The sequence below is a fragment of the Hemitrygon akajei genome, chromosome 3, assembly GCF_048418815.1.
Source record: "Hemitrygon akajei chromosome 3, sHemAka1.3, whole genome shotgun sequence".
NCBI lineage: Eukaryota > Metazoa > Chordata > Chondrichthyes > Myliobatiformes > Dasyatidae > Hemitrygon > Hemitrygon akajei.
The window spans coordinates 65,316,039-65,334,230 of NC_133126.1; the positions used below are offsets into that span (position 1 = coordinate 65,316,039).

General features: G+C 37.2%; 1 protein-coding gene and 1 long non-coding RNA gene across 5 annotated transcripts in view; one reads left to right on the forward strand and one right to left on the reverse strand.

Annotated features, from left to right (window-relative positions):
* npas3 (neuronal PAS domain protein 3) overlaps nt 1-18,192 on the reverse strand; it is a 1,106,218-nt gene extending 1,088,026 nt beyond the window's left edge. Inside the window, exons 1-2 of one of the 4 annotated variants that reach the window (XM_073040033.1) lie at nt 17,684-18,192; nt 13,965-14,003 (exon numbers count right to left, since the gene is read on the reverse strand). In XM_073040033.1, the coding sequence (XP_072896134.1) occupies nt 13,965-14,003; nt 17,684-17,835 (191 nt within the window). In that variant the 5' untranslated portion in view covers nt 17,836-18,192. Of the gene's footprint in view, nt 1-13,964; nt 14,004-14,943; nt 15,072-17,683 lie in introns of those variants that run through there. The other 3 variants (XM_073040035.1, XM_073040034.1, XM_073040036.1) reach the window with 3 other exon arrangements.
* Nucleotides 14,559-16,699, forward strand: LOC140725068 (uncharacterized). Its single transcript, XR_012098257.1, has 2 exons — nt 14,559-14,696; nt 15,054-16,699. It is a non-coding gene; the product is annotated as an uncharacterized lncRNA (long non-coding RNA).

The following is an 18,192-nucleotide window of genomic DNA, read 5'->3' on the forward strand; positions in this document are numbered from 1 at the left end:
GTCTCAACATTCAATGGATCAGCCTTTTCAATGTATTTCTGCTCCAAGAGTCCACCTTCAGTCACATCTTCCCCTCCTCTTCCCTTTCCAATATTTCTGAGAGATTGCTCCCTTCATGATTCCTGATCCATTCTTCCATTCACCTATTACTGTCATATGACACTTTGCCATGCAATTATATGAAGTGCAATACCCATTTTTTCACTTCTTCTCTTTCTATCATTCAGAGATCCAAAAGGTCTGTCTACCTAAGGTAGCAATTCACTTGCATATCTTGCAATCTAGTGTACTGGATTCCTTTTATGTTGTAGATGATGGACTAGATGGCTTTGTTGCCAAGTTTGCAGATGATACAAAGATTGCTAGAGTGGCAGGTAGTGTTGAGAAAACAGAAACATCTTAGATAGATGAGAAGAATGGGAAAGAAGGTGGCTAATGAAATACAATGCTGGAAAGTGCATGCGTATGCACTTTAGTAGAAGAAACAAATATACAGTTTATTTTCTAAACAGGGAGAAAATCCAAAACTCTGAGATGCAAAGAGACACGGGAGTCCTTGTGCAGAATATCCTAAAGATTAATTTGCAGGTTGAGTCGGTAGGTAAGGAAGGCAAATGCAATGTTAGCATTCATTTCAAGAGGTCTAGAGTACAGGAGCAGGGATGTGATGCTGAGGCTTTATAAGGCACTGTGGAGGCCTCACCTTGAGTATTGTGAACAGTTTTGGGTTCCCTATTTAAGAAAAAAAGTGTGCTGGCATTGGAGAGGGTTCACAGGAGGTTCACAAGGATGATTCCAAGAATGAAAGTATTATCATGTGATGGCTCTGGGCCTGTACTCACTGGAATTTAGAAGGATGAGTGGGGGGCGGGGGGGGGGGGGGGGGAAATTGCATTGAAACCTTTTGAATGCCAATCAGCCTAGACAGAGTGAGGAACATCCATTTAAAACAGAATGGCAGAGAAATTTCTTTAGCCAGAGGGTGAAATTTGTTAACACATGCAGCTGTGGAGGCCAGGTCACTGGGTGTATTTAAGGCAAAGAATGATAAGTTCTTGATTGGCCACACTATCAAAGGTTATGGAGTGAAGGCCGGGGAGTGGAGCTGAGGAGGGGAAAAAGAAAGGATCAGCCATAATTGAATAGTGAAGCAGTCTCGATGTGGCAAATGGCCTAATTCTGCTCCTATGTCTTATGGTCTTATGAGGTAGATCAATTGATGTTGTCTATTTGGACTCTAGCGAGGCTTTCTATGAAATCTCACAGGTCAAGCTGTCTAGAATGTTAGTCTTATGAAATCTAGGTAGAGCTAGTAAGGTGGGTTCAAAACTGGCTCAGAGGTAGGAATCAGAAGGTGGCGGTTGAAGGTTTATTCTTGAAATGGAGTATAGAGACTAGTGGTCAGCGGTCAGTGTTGAGTTCTGTGATATTTGTTCTTCATTATTCAGAGTGCAATGAAACAGAGGCACCTCAAAGTACAAATGCATTGTTTGTTGAAATACAAAAGATTAAAGGTTAGATTTATTTGTCAGATGTACATCAAAACACTGAATGATACAGACCAATACAGTCCAAATATGTCCTGGGTGTAGCCCACAAATGTCACTATGCGTCTGCCACTAACAGAGCATTCCCACAACTTCCTAATCCCAACCCATGTCTTTGGAATGTGGGAGAAAACTGGAATACCCAGAAGAAACCCACTTAGTCATGGGGAGAACGCACAAACTCCTTGCAGACAGCTGCAGGAATTGAACCCCAATCACTGGCACTGTAATGGTGTTACAGTAACTGCTATGCTACTGCATCACAGATAGACATGGTGGTGAAAAAGGCATTTGGTATGCTGGCCTTCATTACCCAGGGTGTTTAATACAGGAGTTGGGACATTAAGCTGCAGTTGTAGAAGCTGTTGCTGAAATCACACTGTCAGTAGTTTTGGTCACCCTGTTATGGAAAAGCCATGATTCAATTAGAGGAGTACAGAAAAGATTTATGAAGATGTTCCCAGGACTAGTGAGTTTGAGTTAATGAGAGAAGTTGGCTAGTCCAGTTCTTTATTCCTTGGAACACAGGAGAACGTGGGGCAACCTTATGTTAATATTTAAAATTATGACAGACAAGAGTATAGCAATGTTGTTTTACCCAGGATAGAGGAAAGATCTGAAAAGGATCCTGAAAGGCAATTGGTTCACATACAGAGTATGTCATTTAAAAAGCACTTGGATCAGCATGTAAAAAGTAGGGCTTAGAGAGATATGGACCAAACACAGGAAAATTGTACTAGCTGGGTGGACACCGTAATCAGCATAGATTGGTTGAGCCAAAGCAACTGTATCCATGTTGTACTGCTCTATGACTTTATAATAACCCTTCAATTTCATACAACCTCATTTTTGAAACCTTCTCTAAGTACATTGAGCCAATGCTGTTTATCCACCATGCTAAGAGCTTCCTTAAAAAAAACATTACTTAAAAATGATCTACCCTGATTACATGCTGACTCTCTTCAATCATCAATTCCTTTAACTTCTCAATCTTTGTTGATAAATCTCATTAACTGCACCATCCTTGATTTCAAACTGGCGGTGCAGTTACTGGAATTTATCAAAGACAGTGGACTCCCCTACTCTGGGGAAAAGAGTATTGCCTCTCATAATTTTAATGGTTAAGTCAGTTTCACATTCCATTGCTCAAAATATTGAGAGTTTTCTTATCTGAACCTTACAAAAAATGTGACCAGTGACATCTGAAATTTCCTTACCTATTATGTTTAATACATCAATTCAATAGACTATATTCAGTGTTCATGATATGGGTCCTCTACAATGAGGAAGTCAAAAGCATACTGAGTGAATACTTCGTAGAACACTTCCACTCAAGATTTCAAAACTGACCCTGTCACTTTATTTTTCCATAAACTCCCACTGCAACATTTGTATATTAGTTCTGCTACACTGCTTCAACAAAGCCTGATGAGAATTTCAGGAACAGTATTTCATCTAGCATGTTTAGCATAGCTTTAAAGACTTGGTGATTTCAAGAAACTGTCTATTTCAATCTTTCATCTCACATGTCCACCATTCAAGTTAGATTAGTTTATATATACCAAGGTGCAATGAAATTCCTTGCTCTCATGGTTTATAGATTAAATAGTATGTGTGGCAATAATGAATAAAACAATAAATACAACAACATGCACAAAATATTGGAATATTGCAAAGATTGCCATCTGAAGTAGTGCAAAATAAACTAAGATGACAATAGTGGACTAACCAACAGGTCAAGTTAAGAGTATAATCACATGGCATTACTGCCAGAAACAGTATGTGAAAGAGGTAATTGGCACAGAAGCCTGCCAACAGTAGGGAAAAAGTTGTTCTTAAGTTTGGGCATCCAAGCTTTCAAGCTCCTGTATCTTCTCTCAGAAGGTGGAAGAACAAAAAAATAACTAGGGTGACAAACATCCTTGATAACACAACAAGCCCTCCTAAAACAACACACCATGAAGATGGTCTGGATCGAAGTGACAAGCTTGTAATTTTAAGGGCTTTATTTACTATTCCCTACAGTAAAGCCATCAGAACACTTTCTATTGTTCATCTATAAAAGATGGAGAATATCCTCTTGGACATTCTGAATCGTTTCAGACACCCCATATGCTGATGCACTTTCTGATCACCGCATCAGTGCGAAGAAATGAGGTGAAGTTCCTGGTATATGGATGCTAGGGAATTTAAAGCCATCGACTATCTCTACAGCATCTCCACTAATGAGGCCAGGATTTGTGTTCACCACCACCCCCATTTTCTGAGGCCAACAACCAACTCTTTCATCTTGCTGTTGTTAAGGTTTATAATTTCCTTCCTGTACTCTGTCTCATTGCTGTTGATTCAGCCAATAAAAGTGTATGATCAACGAACTTTAAAATCAAGTTTGCACTGTAGCTGGTCACACAGTCATGCAACTATAGGAATTAGAGCAGGAGACTGAGCACCATTATTGTGGGTCAGGGTTAATGAAACATTATGACCAATTCTAACCATATGAGGCTTGAAGCCAATTGCAGGTGAGATCTCAAGAGCAAAGTCGGGGAATTTAGAAATCAGCTTATTGGGTACTATGGTGTTGAAATCTGAGCTGTATTCAACAAATAGCATCCTGATTTAGGCATTTTTATTGTTTAGGCAACTAAGGGTGGTATATAACATAAGGGAGATGCCATCTTCCAAAGAGCTATACACAAACAAGGAGTCATCGAGATTGTCTAGAAGACAGGTGTTGATGTGAGCCATTGGCAATCTTTCAAAACACTTCATTACGGACAATGGTAAAGCTACTACCGTAGATGTCGGATTATAAGCCGCTACTTTTTTCCCACATTTTGAACAGCTTTGAACACTGCGGCCTTTAATACCGTGCGGCTAATGCATGATTTTTTTCATGCCGCCAAAAACATTTTGCCTCGTAACAGTAGACCAATAAAATTGATGAGTAGTTCACAGAGGTCCAATGAAATTGTACGATAAATCAAGCGCACTTTCACAATTAAATTATTGTAAATCAGTCATTTGTACTCACCCTCATCAACATGGAAAACACTCGAAGAAAAGCATTGTGCTGCCTTTATGGCAGTTATTTAGTTTATAATATTTTCGCTTAGTAATTCATTTTCTAGTTAAAGTTAGAAGTGTTTTAACTATATTTGTTTTCTGTACTACATCGCGGGATGCTATGACGTCACACCCGGTTTCGCCGCGTCTTGTGGGAAAAATGCCGGTTTGCGATAAACGGGAAGGCGGGGGGCGAGCGGCATTACGCGAGCAGCATTGGATCTGAGCGAACGCTGCTTTTAAGTTAAAGGCGATCAATAACTTTTCCTGGTAGGCTGCAGTATATATATTTTTTACCAGTCGTTAGGAGATATTGGAATGTTGTTCAGTAAAAAAGTATACGCAACGTATATTTAAAAGTAGCCGCATTACAGGCACGGTTCGAAAAAAAGCATTTGCAATATGTATTTGTTTATGTTACCATATGGATTTAATTAAAAGTTTAAAAATCCTCACGTGTAATATCTTTCTGTGTAAATATCTCATATTACAACGTGGGACACCTGCGGCCGAAAATCCGGTGCGGCCTGTACAAGTAAAAAATTGATTTTCTTTCTAAAATTAGAGCCAGCGGCTTTTAATCAGGTGCGCTCTGTAGTCCGGAATCTACGGTAGTTGGCAGTAATTGAGATAAGACACTTCACTTTTCTTGCAGACTGGAATGACGGAAATTTTCTTTAAGTAGGTAGGAACAGTAGACTGTTGAGGTAAAAAGATGATAGGCTGACAGTGAAAGTGAAGGCAGTTGCCATTTGATTGGTGCACTATTTCAGAATCCCTCAAGGAACTCCATCTGAGAGTTTATTCTCATGAAAGCAAATATATATTTTGTGAAACTTAAGATGTATGGGACAACTGCTTCTTACTTTGAAAATTTACTTCATTTCTAAATTTTCCCTGTTCTACTGAACAACTAAAAAATTGAAATCTGAAATATCTGTCTCTCTCCACAGATACTGCCTGGCTTACTAAGCATTCTAACAAATTCTATTTTAAAATTTTGGAAGGTTTTTAAAGCTGTTAAGTAATATGGTACATTATAAACAGAAAAAACTGGAAATGTTGGCATCGGTCTATTAGATTAATGGAACTACACGTTTTTAAATCCTAAAATCAACACAATGGATCACAGCACTTCTTTCTGTGTTTTTGAGGTGAAAATCATGAGCACTGCATAATATGGGGTGGCTAACATTTAAGCTAACAACACTTTACTGTGTTAAGGCAAGTTACAAAAAACACTATTTCATTAGACTCAGAATATGAATCAGATTTATTAATAATCTTTATAATATGAAATTGTTTTACTGCCACAATACTGTACAAATACATAGGATAAATTACAAAATAAATAAATAGTGCAAGAAAAGGGAATATTGAGGTAGTGTTTAAGAATCATTCAGAAATCTGATGGTAAGAGACGTTTCTCAATCACTGAGAATGGATCTTCAGGCTCTTGTACCTCCTCTATGATGGTAACAATGAGAAGAGTGTCCTACTGAACATGCTTTATTATTTGCACAATTTGATTGAGGCACTTCAGCACAGAACTGGATCTGCAGCTGTGGCCTGCAGCCATCAACACATCCTAAACAGAGTGACTCAGTGGCTCTGGCCGCAGCTATCAGCTTCTGGACTGGCTTCATTTCCTCGGCAGCTAATGCCTGTGGAATCACTTTTGGGGCCTCTGAGGTTTGATGTTTAATGTTTTGTGCGTTAGCCGTTTGCTTTTTTGTAGTTTGCGCAATTTGTTATTTTTTGCAGGTTTGATGGCCTTGTTTTGTGGAGTTTTTCTTTAAACAGGTTCTATGGTTTGTAGCTGCCTGCAAGAAAATTAATCTTAAGGTTGTATACTGAATATATACTTTGATAGCAAGTGTACTTTGAACTTACAATGAGTGTGCTTACAAATGGATGCTGTCTTGTTGACGTACCACCTATTGAAGAAGTCCTCAATAGCGAGGAGGTTTGTGCCCATAATGGAGCCGGCTAAATCTAAAGCCCTTGTAGTTTCTTGCAATCTTGTGCATTGGAGGCTATATACCAATCTATAATGCAACCGGCGAGAATGTTCTCAACTGTACATCTACAGAAATTTGCAAGAGTCTGAATGAAACCAAACTACAGTTTTAAGCATGGTATTCTGGGATTTTTAAGCAATGTTTTGTAATACATTTTTGATTGCATACTTCTATGTAAATGACATTGCATTGTTCTTTATATACATATGTTCCTTTGGATTATCTCCTAGGTCCTTTATATATATGAAGATCTCATGCAGTCCATAGCAAATTGCTGGGGGGGTTGGTGGTTGAAGAAGAATTTGTGGGTTTGTGGGTGGCAAGTATAAAATGACAGGTTGCCATAAGATTAAAGGATTGAGGACCACCAGAGGGAAAGTTGTACAATTGAACAGAATTGGAAGGGCAGTGAACTGTAAGATATTATGTGGAAAATGGGGGGATTGCATATGGTATGAATAAATCCTGTCACAATCTAGGACTAACAGTTGTCTCAGGATCTAAAAGAAACAGATTAAAAAAAAACCAGAAAGTAAGTACACTAGCATCAAAAGGTGTTGAGAAAGGCCCACATAGGGGAGCATCAATACCCAGGAAAGAAACAGGACACCACAGAATGTAGAAATATTCACAGAATAATTCTGTACAGAAACAAGCCCTTCTACTCATCATGCCAATACTCGCCATCAAACACTATGTGAATGTAAAAGCGACTGAATTAAAAGGCTCTGTGAGGCCAAACAGCTCAATTCGTCATTATTGAAAAGGCAGTAGCATTGGTGTCAGGCAGATTTTGAAAAATTTTGAGAAAGTGTAAGGTTTTCCAAAACAAAAAAGGAAGTAATCATAGTCATAGAGAAGTACAGCACAGAAACAGACTTTTCTGCCCATCTAATCTATGCCAAGCTATTTAAACTGCCTTCCCCCATTGACCTTCACTGGGACCACAGTGTCCCATACCCTTACCATCCATGTAACTATCCAAACTTCACTTAAATATTGAAATCAAGCTCACATGTACCACTTGAATGCAGCTCGTTCCACACTCTCAAGACCCTCTGAATGAAGAAGTTTCTCCTCATGTTCCCCTTAAACTTTTCACCTTTCACCCTTAACCCATAACCTCTAGTTGTAGTCCTACCCAACCTCAATGGAAAAAGCCTGCTTGCATTTATCCTATCTATACCCCTCATAATGTTGCATACCTCTACCAAATCTCCTCCCAATCACCTACATTTCTGGGAATAAATTCCTAACCTATTCAATCTTTCAATGTAACCCAGGTCCTCCAGATCTGGCAACATGCTTCTAATTTTTCTCTGTACTCTTTCAACCTTATTTTCCCTCGGGATCAATAAAGTATGTCTGTCTGTCTTATTTACATTTTTCCTGTAGACAGGTGACCAAAACTCCACACACTACTCCAAATTAAGCCTCACCAATCTCTTATACAGCTTCAATAACATCCCATCTCCTGAATTCATACTTTGATTTATGAAGGCAAATGTGCCAAAAAAAATTTCTTTATGATCCTATCAAACTGTGACACCACTTTCAATGAATTATGGACCTGCATTCCCAGATCTCTTTGTTCTACCACAGTCCTCAGTGCCAAAGTGCAACACTTCGCACACATCTGCATTAAATTCCATCTGTCATTTTCCAGCTGGCCTAGAACCCACTGCAAGCCATGATAGTCTTCCTCACTGTCCACTTAAATGTTAATGCCATCTGCAAATTTGCTGATCCAGTTAACCACATTACCATCCAAATCGCTGACACAGATGACAAACAACAACAGACCCAGCACCAATCCCTGCAGCACTCCACTAGTCACAGGCATCCAGTCAGGAAGGCAATCACCTACTACCACTCTCTGGCTTCTCTCACAAAGCCAATGTCTAATCCAATTTACTACTTTCTCTTTAATACTGAGGGACTGAATCTTCTTGATCAACCTCCATGCAGGCCTTGTTAAATTCCTTGCTAATGTCCATGTAGACAACATCTATTGCATTGCTTTCATCACCTTTCAGGGTAACCTCCTCAAAAAACTCTACAATTTTGGTTAGACACAACCTACCATGCATGAAGCCATGCTCACTAACCTTAATTAGTCCATGTCCATCCAAATACTCATATATCCAGTCCCTTAGAATAGCTTCCAATAACTTCCACTGCAGATGTCAGGGTCACTGACCTATCATTTCCTGGTTAAATTTTAGAGCCTTTGTAAACAGTTTTCATAGAATTCATCCTTCATCCTGAGTTTCAAAGCATTTGTACAACTGGAAGTGGCTGAACAAACTTCTACAATATTTGGTAATAACAACAGTTTTACAGTGGGAACAGTCAGTTTACAACATATCAAAAAAGGAGATTTTTAATGTATACAAGAATGAGTAAGGGCAGCAGAAAACTCCAGATTGTTGGACCAGGCCTAACTATGACAGGAGAAACAGGAGATATCTGAAACAGTTAACTGAATCTTAGAACAGGAATCATTTAGCAGCATGAGAATATTTTGCACTTGTAGAAAGGTCCAGTTTTACCACTATTCAAGAGAATGGTATAATCAGAAAAATCTAACTTGAAACAAAAGTTTGAAAGACCAAAGAAATTTAACAGTTACACATTAGTGTGTTGGGCAAGAAAAGAGTAGAAAAAGCACAAGAACAGAAATCAGCACAAATATTTGGTGCATCTTTGTCTATTGGCTTTGTTTTAATCCTTTCATACACTTAGGGAACATAAATTACCAATTTCAATGTCTCAGCCTCGACAGAATCCAGTAACTTGGTTGAAAAGATATTCAATTTTAAAGTTATATAACATTCTTTGGCACCCTTCATCCAGGCCCTGGACAAACAGGTCTTCAGTAATAGCCTTGAAGTTCTTCAATTATAAACCTGTAATCTTCTATATTTGATGGCAAATAAAACCTTCCCATGCAACCTTTTCTCAGAACCATTGTGGCCCATCATATTCCTGGTGAATCTACAATCATTCCTCCAAGACTATGTACTCTTTCCATGATGCATAGTCTACAAATGAACACAAGACAAATGTCATCTCAATTTGAAGGAAGAACTATAAAAGTATTCCAGCTTTTCTCAGCTTGCAAATAAAACTTTTTACTGCTCAAGTTGTTTAACTGCAAGTTCGATTAGGCATCTGAGATAACAATGAAAAACAAACTTTCTCTTTAACTTTTAAAGATCAAGAAAATGAGAATAGCAGAGAAAAACAGAGTAAATACATCAATCAAGTACAGAAAGATAAATACTGATAGAGAAAAGTGATTTAACTGAGAAAGATAATTAAGGGAGAAAATGAAAAAAAAACATAAAGATCCCATGCGCTGAAAATCTACAATTTAGAATTGAGACTGCAGTTTTCAATCTATTCTTTTCCAGTCTGTAAAGATTAACAGTTATTGAGAGTACATAATATCGCCAATGTAAATCCATGCATTTTTTATCTTAATCTTCTGTAATGAGTTTAATTAGTTATCAATTTTTAAAACAGCAATTTCTTGAAATTCAAAGGGAAATAGTGTTAACACTTTCATAAGACCAACAAAGATATGGCAGAAATTCTTCAACAAGTTCTGATAATTTGCAAATCATAGGGCTTTTATTCCATGTTACAAATTGCCAGACAACTGCGTTTAGTTTAATGCTACTCTTCAGCCAGTTTATTTTAACTTAATATCTACTTATAGGAGATGAATTAATGTTACTAACAATTAATCCAAACTGCAATAAATTTCATCACTTGTCAAAAATAGCCCATATCCAGCCCTTCTATTATAATTACTACCAGAGCTAGCTATATGAGTTAATTTAGTTCCTGTTTACCAATATAAATCAAGATTCATTTACACAAAAAAGACACTGTCAACTTAATTCCCAAATGCTAATTACCCAAATGTTTCAGATGTTAATACTATACATTTCAAAATTTAGGCAAGTAGAGTTGAAAACAAAGAATCTGTTCCTGTAAACATGGAAATTTCTATAATCAATTTCCCACAGGATTACAGGATAGGAAGATAGTAATAATACATGCAGCACAGGGGTATCTCAGTAAGAAAGAAAGGAAAAAATACGAAATGTTCTAGCATGTAACAACAAAATAATGAGGATATCAGCAAGCACTGCAAAACCAATAAAATAAACTAATGTCATTTTTGACCTGTTGTATATTGTTTAATAATTTCCTATGCACATTATTACCTCACAATGATTGTGGAATACTTGGAGAAACAAAGCAAATCACAATCATATTTTCCATGGACAACTAGAAAATTACTTAACAAACTCTGACTAGGTTGAGCACCCTTATATGAAATGCTTGGAGCCGGAAGTACATCAGATTTCAGATTTTTTTCAGATTTTGGAATATTTGAATCTATATAACATACCTTGGTATAACATACCAAGTTCAAACACAAAATCCATTTACATTACATACACAGATTATACATACACCCTGAAGGTAGTTATAAATAATATTTTGATAATTTTGTGCAAGAAACGGTAATGTGTACATTGAACCATCAGAAAGCTATCACTACCTTGACCACCCAGGTGGACAATCAGTGGCTGTTTGGCATCGCCATCATTCCCAACTCCAAATTTATGTGCAACAAGTAAGCAGTCTTTGTCTTACACTTGTTCATCATATGTATGCTCTGATGCAGCTGTTTATCACGTTAGACTTTCAACAGCAATGATCTTGGCAAACTTGTTATAAATTTCTCTGCTGCTTCATAATCAGAAGATACTTTATCACCACAAACTTTGAAAATTTAATGCCACGCCTTTCCTTAAACTTCTGCAACCACCCTGAATATTCATAATTACCTTCAATTTTCAGTTTATCATTGATAGATCTTTGCTTGTTTCATGACCAGCGCAGCATTAGTGGCATATGTTCACTCCAATGCTAATGAATCCACTCTTTCAATACGCAATCAAGTTCTTGATTTTTCACTTTATGCACTATCTTTCTATTTCTCATTAAATTCTGTTCATTACATATGTGAGGTTACTTCTCAGAATTGCCTGTGGTGCACAGAGAAGTGCACATCATCTGGGAACCTTCCCAGCATCTCGTGCAATTTTCAATTTATGGCATCACATCAGCATTCAAAAATGTTTTGGATTTCGGAAGTTTTTGGACTTTGGAATTTCGGTTAAGGGATGCTCAACCTGTATTTACTTTTTATTTTAATCTCACTTAGTCAAATTTGTTGTACTGAAACACCCAAGTGATTTTTTTTAACTGTTTATTGCAAAAGTTTGCATGATTATGACATTCATAATACTTTTATTCATTTCACCTTCCCTTTGCCACTACATAATACTTACTTCTTGCAACTCACAACCCTTCCAATGCTGCTCTTATTCCATCAATTACATATCCACGAGATAGTTGAATTATTAAGAACAAAAATCACTGAAATCTTTTCCTTAAAGTGCACAATTTCTGCATAGGGCCTTTCTGATATAGCTGTACAAGTAAAGAGATCTTCTGATGGCATATACTAATTGGTACATGCTTACTTCAATTTAAGGAAATATATTTTGTACATCAATTTAAATGTCATAGATAATAACCACATCTGATGTTTTCTGCTAAAGAATTAATGATCACAGGAAACAAATCTATATTTTAGTTTAGATTCAGGTTAAGTACCAGACTGGCAACACTTTCTCCAATACATTTAACTAGAATATTAAAAATGTAAGAAAAATGACAAAAGGTTTAAATAAATGTGGCAATAGTCCTCTTCCAAAGAATCTGATATTTATTTGTGTTATTTTAAAACTCTTCTATCATTATATTGTATACTTCCATAGAACAAAACATGATGTAGCACTCTCATTGTTCCTTATCTTCACATGTAACTTCATTGATCTTTCAATGAGTGCTGTTGTGTAATAAAGTTATAGCTACAAGTTTCCTGTTTTTATGATGCAAAGTATAAACAAGGCCATAAAACAAATGTCCTGGGCCTTGAGTTCTTCTTGGATTCTGTTATTGTAAATGTTTTCATGAAAAAAATGTCAAAAAGCAACAAACAATAATTAAACTACAAGAAGCATCCATTGTTCAAAAATTAGAATATCATATATTATACGGCAACTTTACGATTTAAAGCCTTAGTACTGTTGAGTAGAACAACACTGACAGGTAGTAATTAAACAGTAAACTTAAGTAAGATTGTGAGAAAACTCATGCTCCAATTACCATGCATGTCCTATCCAACTATGATGAATTCAAGAATTAAAAGTGAAAGCAAGCTCTTCAAAAAAATGTCAAATACATTACACAATTTAAACATTGAGGTAACACAGACCATAAATACATTTTATCACATTTTTTTTCCTGTGTGTAACAGGACCAAATTGCAATACTGAACTACATGGCCAGTAACATTTCTGTGATACAGACCAGCCCATTTCATTTTGAATAATTACATCTTCTCAGCTCGATGAGCAGAATCATTTAAACCAGCTTTTAAAATGACAACATCAGTGCAAAGAAGAATATATTAAGAAGCATCAAATTAAATATATACTCTTACAACTTATATCAAATTTTAAACCAAGTATTATTTAGTTCCACTCTCAAATTGTGCAGAATAACAAATCACACTCTTTGATTTACCATCTCAGAATACCAAATGGATACAGGTGATAAAGAAAGCACTTAGACCAAAGCTATGAAGTTTCTCCTCTAAATTAATTCCATCTTGAAGATTCCAGTCTCTGATAGATTTTCAGAATAGCATGAAAATATACTTCTGTGCTCCAGTCTGGAAGAATACCAAGGTTTTCTTGCTATAAGTGCATTTACTATACCACTACCTCAGCAGAGGAAAAAAGGTACATTTAGAATAGGCTCCTTAAAGCTTGACTGTCAACTTGAAGCTTTGTTGGTCTCAATATTGCATTAAGTATCAGACAATTAACTGAAATTTAAATATCAAACGAGCACAAAATAAATTTCTATTAATGTATCGATCACAACTTGTTACCATTTTATTATCATAGATAAAATAATCTTTCTCAAGGACTAATAATCTTTTTTCATTCTATAGTGATTATCCTGAGTTTCAACCACATGTAGACTACAAGTTAAGCTAATTCCACAGAGATATTTGACTTTTCAATTGATGATGTCATAACTGTTTTGAGCTAATGTTATCTAAAATTACCACTTTCAATCCAAGTCCACTCTAGTGATCTTATTTATCAATTTATTTCTATGATGCTTTTTATTTCTTAAACAAATCCTCCAATAACTAGACATTTCATACCTTGGCATGACTGAAGCTTGGTAGCAGAATGAAGGTCCTCTGAATAAAGCAGAAAAGATTAACAGAAAAACTTTAAGTTCTTCAGAAGATCTACTGCTAGTACATTGTATGACAATATTTGTATAATTGAATGAATAATCCACATTTACAACCCTTCTCTTGAAGCCAATCATTCTTCAGTTTTATATTTTATGTCTACTTCAGAATGAATTAAGTTAGTTAGTTATACCCATTTAAAATTAAAATTATACTAATTTTTCTTTCATTTGATTGTATTTAAGTTGGAAAATATGTACTTCAACTATATATTTTGTGGAAACTTTTCTTTAACCTCGTAGACTAGAATATAAAGAAATAGGAAGATAATTTGGAAAAGTTTAATACTATTTAAATACTTGGTTGATCATATCTATCCTTAGATTAATTTCATTTATCAGTCTTGTTTTTATTTTAAACGTGTCTGCTTGCTTGTCTGTTAATTTTGCAGTTCGCAACTATTTTTTGTTTGTTTATATAAATGCAGATGAACCTTCGCCTCAGACTGTCCTATTAAAAATAGCAAGCTCTTGTCAAAAAAACCTTATTTCCAGTTTGGCCTAGTGAGCACCGAGCCGTAGAGCAATGGTGGCCTCTCTGTACAGTGTCATAGGCCCTGTGTCTGCAATATAAATGAGGAGAACTGAGAAAATCAAAGAGTGCGCTTGCTTTCTTATACAAATTGAAGCGGAACAGGTAAAACTGTGAATAAGACAGTGGCTCTTTGCAAGGATGTGTCCTGCCGGTGACGGAAGAAAGGGGGGTGGTTACGAGCGGCTTTCACGGCCGGCCACTTACCCCGGCTTTTGGATTAAAGCGGGGGGGCGGGGGGGAAGAGGTCGTGGTGGCAGTCGGTAGCTGGCAGGTCAGAGCCAAACTCCTACCAAAGTAATATGGCATCCAAAAAAAAACAGAATCACACCACAAAAACAACTGTCGTTACCGTTCACGTCTTGAAGGGTCGTGCTGGAAGCCTTGCTTGGTGGGCGCCATTTTTTCGTCAGCCGCTACTTTGCTTTTTTTGTTGTTTGATTTTTGTTTTGCTTTTTCTAGCTGCGGCCCGATGGTGCAGTGAGAAAGACACGAATACTATTTGAGGAAAGCCATTTCAGAGTTACGGTTAAGTCCAGTCCAACTGTCTGGCTCCGGCACTACCAGCCATCAGAGAGAAGTGAGAAGCGCTGTGTACAGAGCACGAGTCGGGGCCAACCAGCATGCCAAGAAAAGTAAAGAGAGCCTTGGCTGCACCTCAAATAATCCGAAAAAGATTGCATGGCATTAAAGCTGCAAGTGCGGGCTCACAAACAGCGATGGGCATCATCACACCACCGTACTTTCCCGTTGAACCTCGGTTCCCATTGCGAGAGAAAGTCTTACTGGCTCTCTCCTTGCTTTTTCCCTCCCCGTCTTTCGTTCGCTCCCTTTCCCAGGGACACATACTGTAACTAGCGCAACTACGCCACTCACTTGCTGTTTCATTCACTTTATGGGGGAATAGCTAAGACCTGATACAATACCACCGCATATTGAGGGGATTTTATCAATCAGATTTAAAAGCTTCGGTTTTACTGTATAATATTCAAGCGATAAGTGGCATTTAAAATATCTAGCGTTTTATTTAGAAAAGTCATGTGTTCTTTTATAGTAAAAGTCATATTCAGCCTAGAAATGTCACCCAGCTTCTTGGCGTGCGTCTCTGCTATTATTGCTCGGTTCCAAAGGAACGTGTTATTATTAGTTTAGCTTGTCTTTCCTCTTCTCTGTGATTTAACAAAACAAATTGGAAGTACTAATAACTATTGTTGCTGCAAAAATATTGTTTTAAAAGATGTTCTGCAACATGTTTGGTAACTTGCTTTGACATCACCCTGACACTACAACTGCTATAAATCTATATGGGGAGTTTCATCATGCATTTCATGTAAATGCATTCTACTATTAACATGAAGCGTTTCAGTTAGTGGCAAAGCCAACAATATTCGGTTAAAACGTATTCACGCAGATTGGGATTACAGTATTAGATGCATCCCATGGATCAATGTCGAACAGCTATTATTTTAAACTCTGATTTTCACAACGCCCGCATTGCTTAACAAGCGGCAGCAATCAACTATCCATAACAAAACATAGAAGTAACTTCAGTAATTCAACATCCGTAATGTTTGATTTCTAGTAATTTTTCCTTTAGCTACGACGCAAACTGTACGCAAGTGGGTGGGAATGTCGGTAGTGATGTAAAAGATTTGTCCAAGTTTTCTTAGATCTAATCTGATAAATATTGGCAAGTCGATTTATACTCAAATCCACCAAATTTTACTTTTGAAACATTAAAATATATGTATTGTTTTAATATATGACAATTTTCTTCATTTTGTGAGCAGTGGAAGTTCATTTTAAGTCCTCTGTGGTATATTGTGGCTTGCTTTCACTGAGTACGAATTTTAAGGATGGTAAGCTTATATGTGAAAGTTAGGGATTTTACATCTTATTGACAAAATCACTGTTGCTAAACTTTTTTTATTTATCTTGTAATCGAATGTGTCGTTTGCTAATAAGAAATTAATTAACAGTCGTAACCAAGTTTACACATTTTAACTTTCAGACACTGGTAATATAAAGCAAAATGACAGTGTTGTTGACATAATTAAAATGTTCAAACCTTTCCGCTAATATTAAACCCTTAAAAGTTGTCCAGAGAAGTCTGGTGTTCTGCGAATTTTTATAAACAAAACTTTTTTAAACATGCTTTTAAGCCATGATCGTAGGGGCCAGTAGTGTGCATTTGATAGTCATATTATTGAAACATTTGTTTGCTCACTGGCTAACTTGTAATTCCAATACAGTCGCTAATGGATTTTAACACATTTTAATGAACAAAAATCTGATGATGCATCGATAGTATTACATAGTTTATAGTAAAACTTTATTCCCCAAATGAAAGATCAATTCCAAGATCTACGATCAACTCCGCGACCAAAATAAAAATCACAGGAAGATCTTATGCAGAAAAAAATGGTTTTCTTTGACAATAACAGATTTCTGAACGTGAGGGATGTTTCCAGTAAATTGGGTTTCAAGTTAAAAGATTTTTTTTGGCGTTTGATCAGAGTTCTTTGGATTTAAAACCAGTTGCTATTAAATATCGGCGTTACGTTAAATGTGAGGGAGATTTACAAATCAGCTTGACCCAGATTTCTGGATTTACCAAATGGAGTGGAACTTATTATTATGTTTTTGTTGGACCCTAACTTCCGCAATATTTTATATGGTATATCTGCCCCGTGTTTGTTTTTACTGCGCTTGGTTGATGAAATGGGGCATGTTTACGTATTACTTCAATTCTCCCTCTCCCGTCAGCAGAAATGTCCGTGCTTCTTCGGGCTGCCACTATCAACCGCCAGTTGCATAACCCGTTTCCACCACAGGTTGGAAGTAGTATGTTAGAATTAACTTTTATGTACTGTTTTTTTTATATAGGAAACGTGTCAATTTAATCACGGGTGACCATGCAAATACATGTTTATTCCACCCACTCAGCTCGAAGGGGAACGGTAAATAGTCCTATATATATATAACAAAACGGGAAGATTGAAATGGACGTGTATTTTTAAAGCAGCCGAAGACTTACTGCATGCATGCTTTGCAATGCTGACAATGTGAGATGATGTTCGAGAGGCACTTACCGTTGCTGGTAAGATGTTAGCCCCACGTCCTGGGGTGTCCCATTAGCAGCGGCAGCAGCTCTCCCCACTCCAGGTGCTGCAGTAACCGCACCGCCTCCTCCACTAGTTGCTGCCGTTACTTGTACACTGAAATCCGGGAAAATTCTGATCATCCCCGTACTCGAATCGCCAACGACCAGCTCCACGGTTGCGGCTTACTTAACTGCGGTTTTTCCTCGAGCAGCAAGTTGAACTTCAATCCCATTAGTGATAACTTCCGCGCCGTGAGGGTTTGCTGCCCTTTTTTTTTATCTTTTCGTTATTTATTTTCTATTTAACACTGCAGCTGTCTAGTCGGCGTGAGTCAGCATGCTGATTCCTCCGGGGGGGGGGGCAAAGCAAGGAGGGACGGCAGGACGCTGGGGTTTACGGCTATTAAACTTGCTGCAATTTGCCCGGAGAAAGTGAAGACCAACTTGCCCCTAAACTGGAGACTAGCAATTCGCTGCTGGTTCGCTGGCACCCAACAG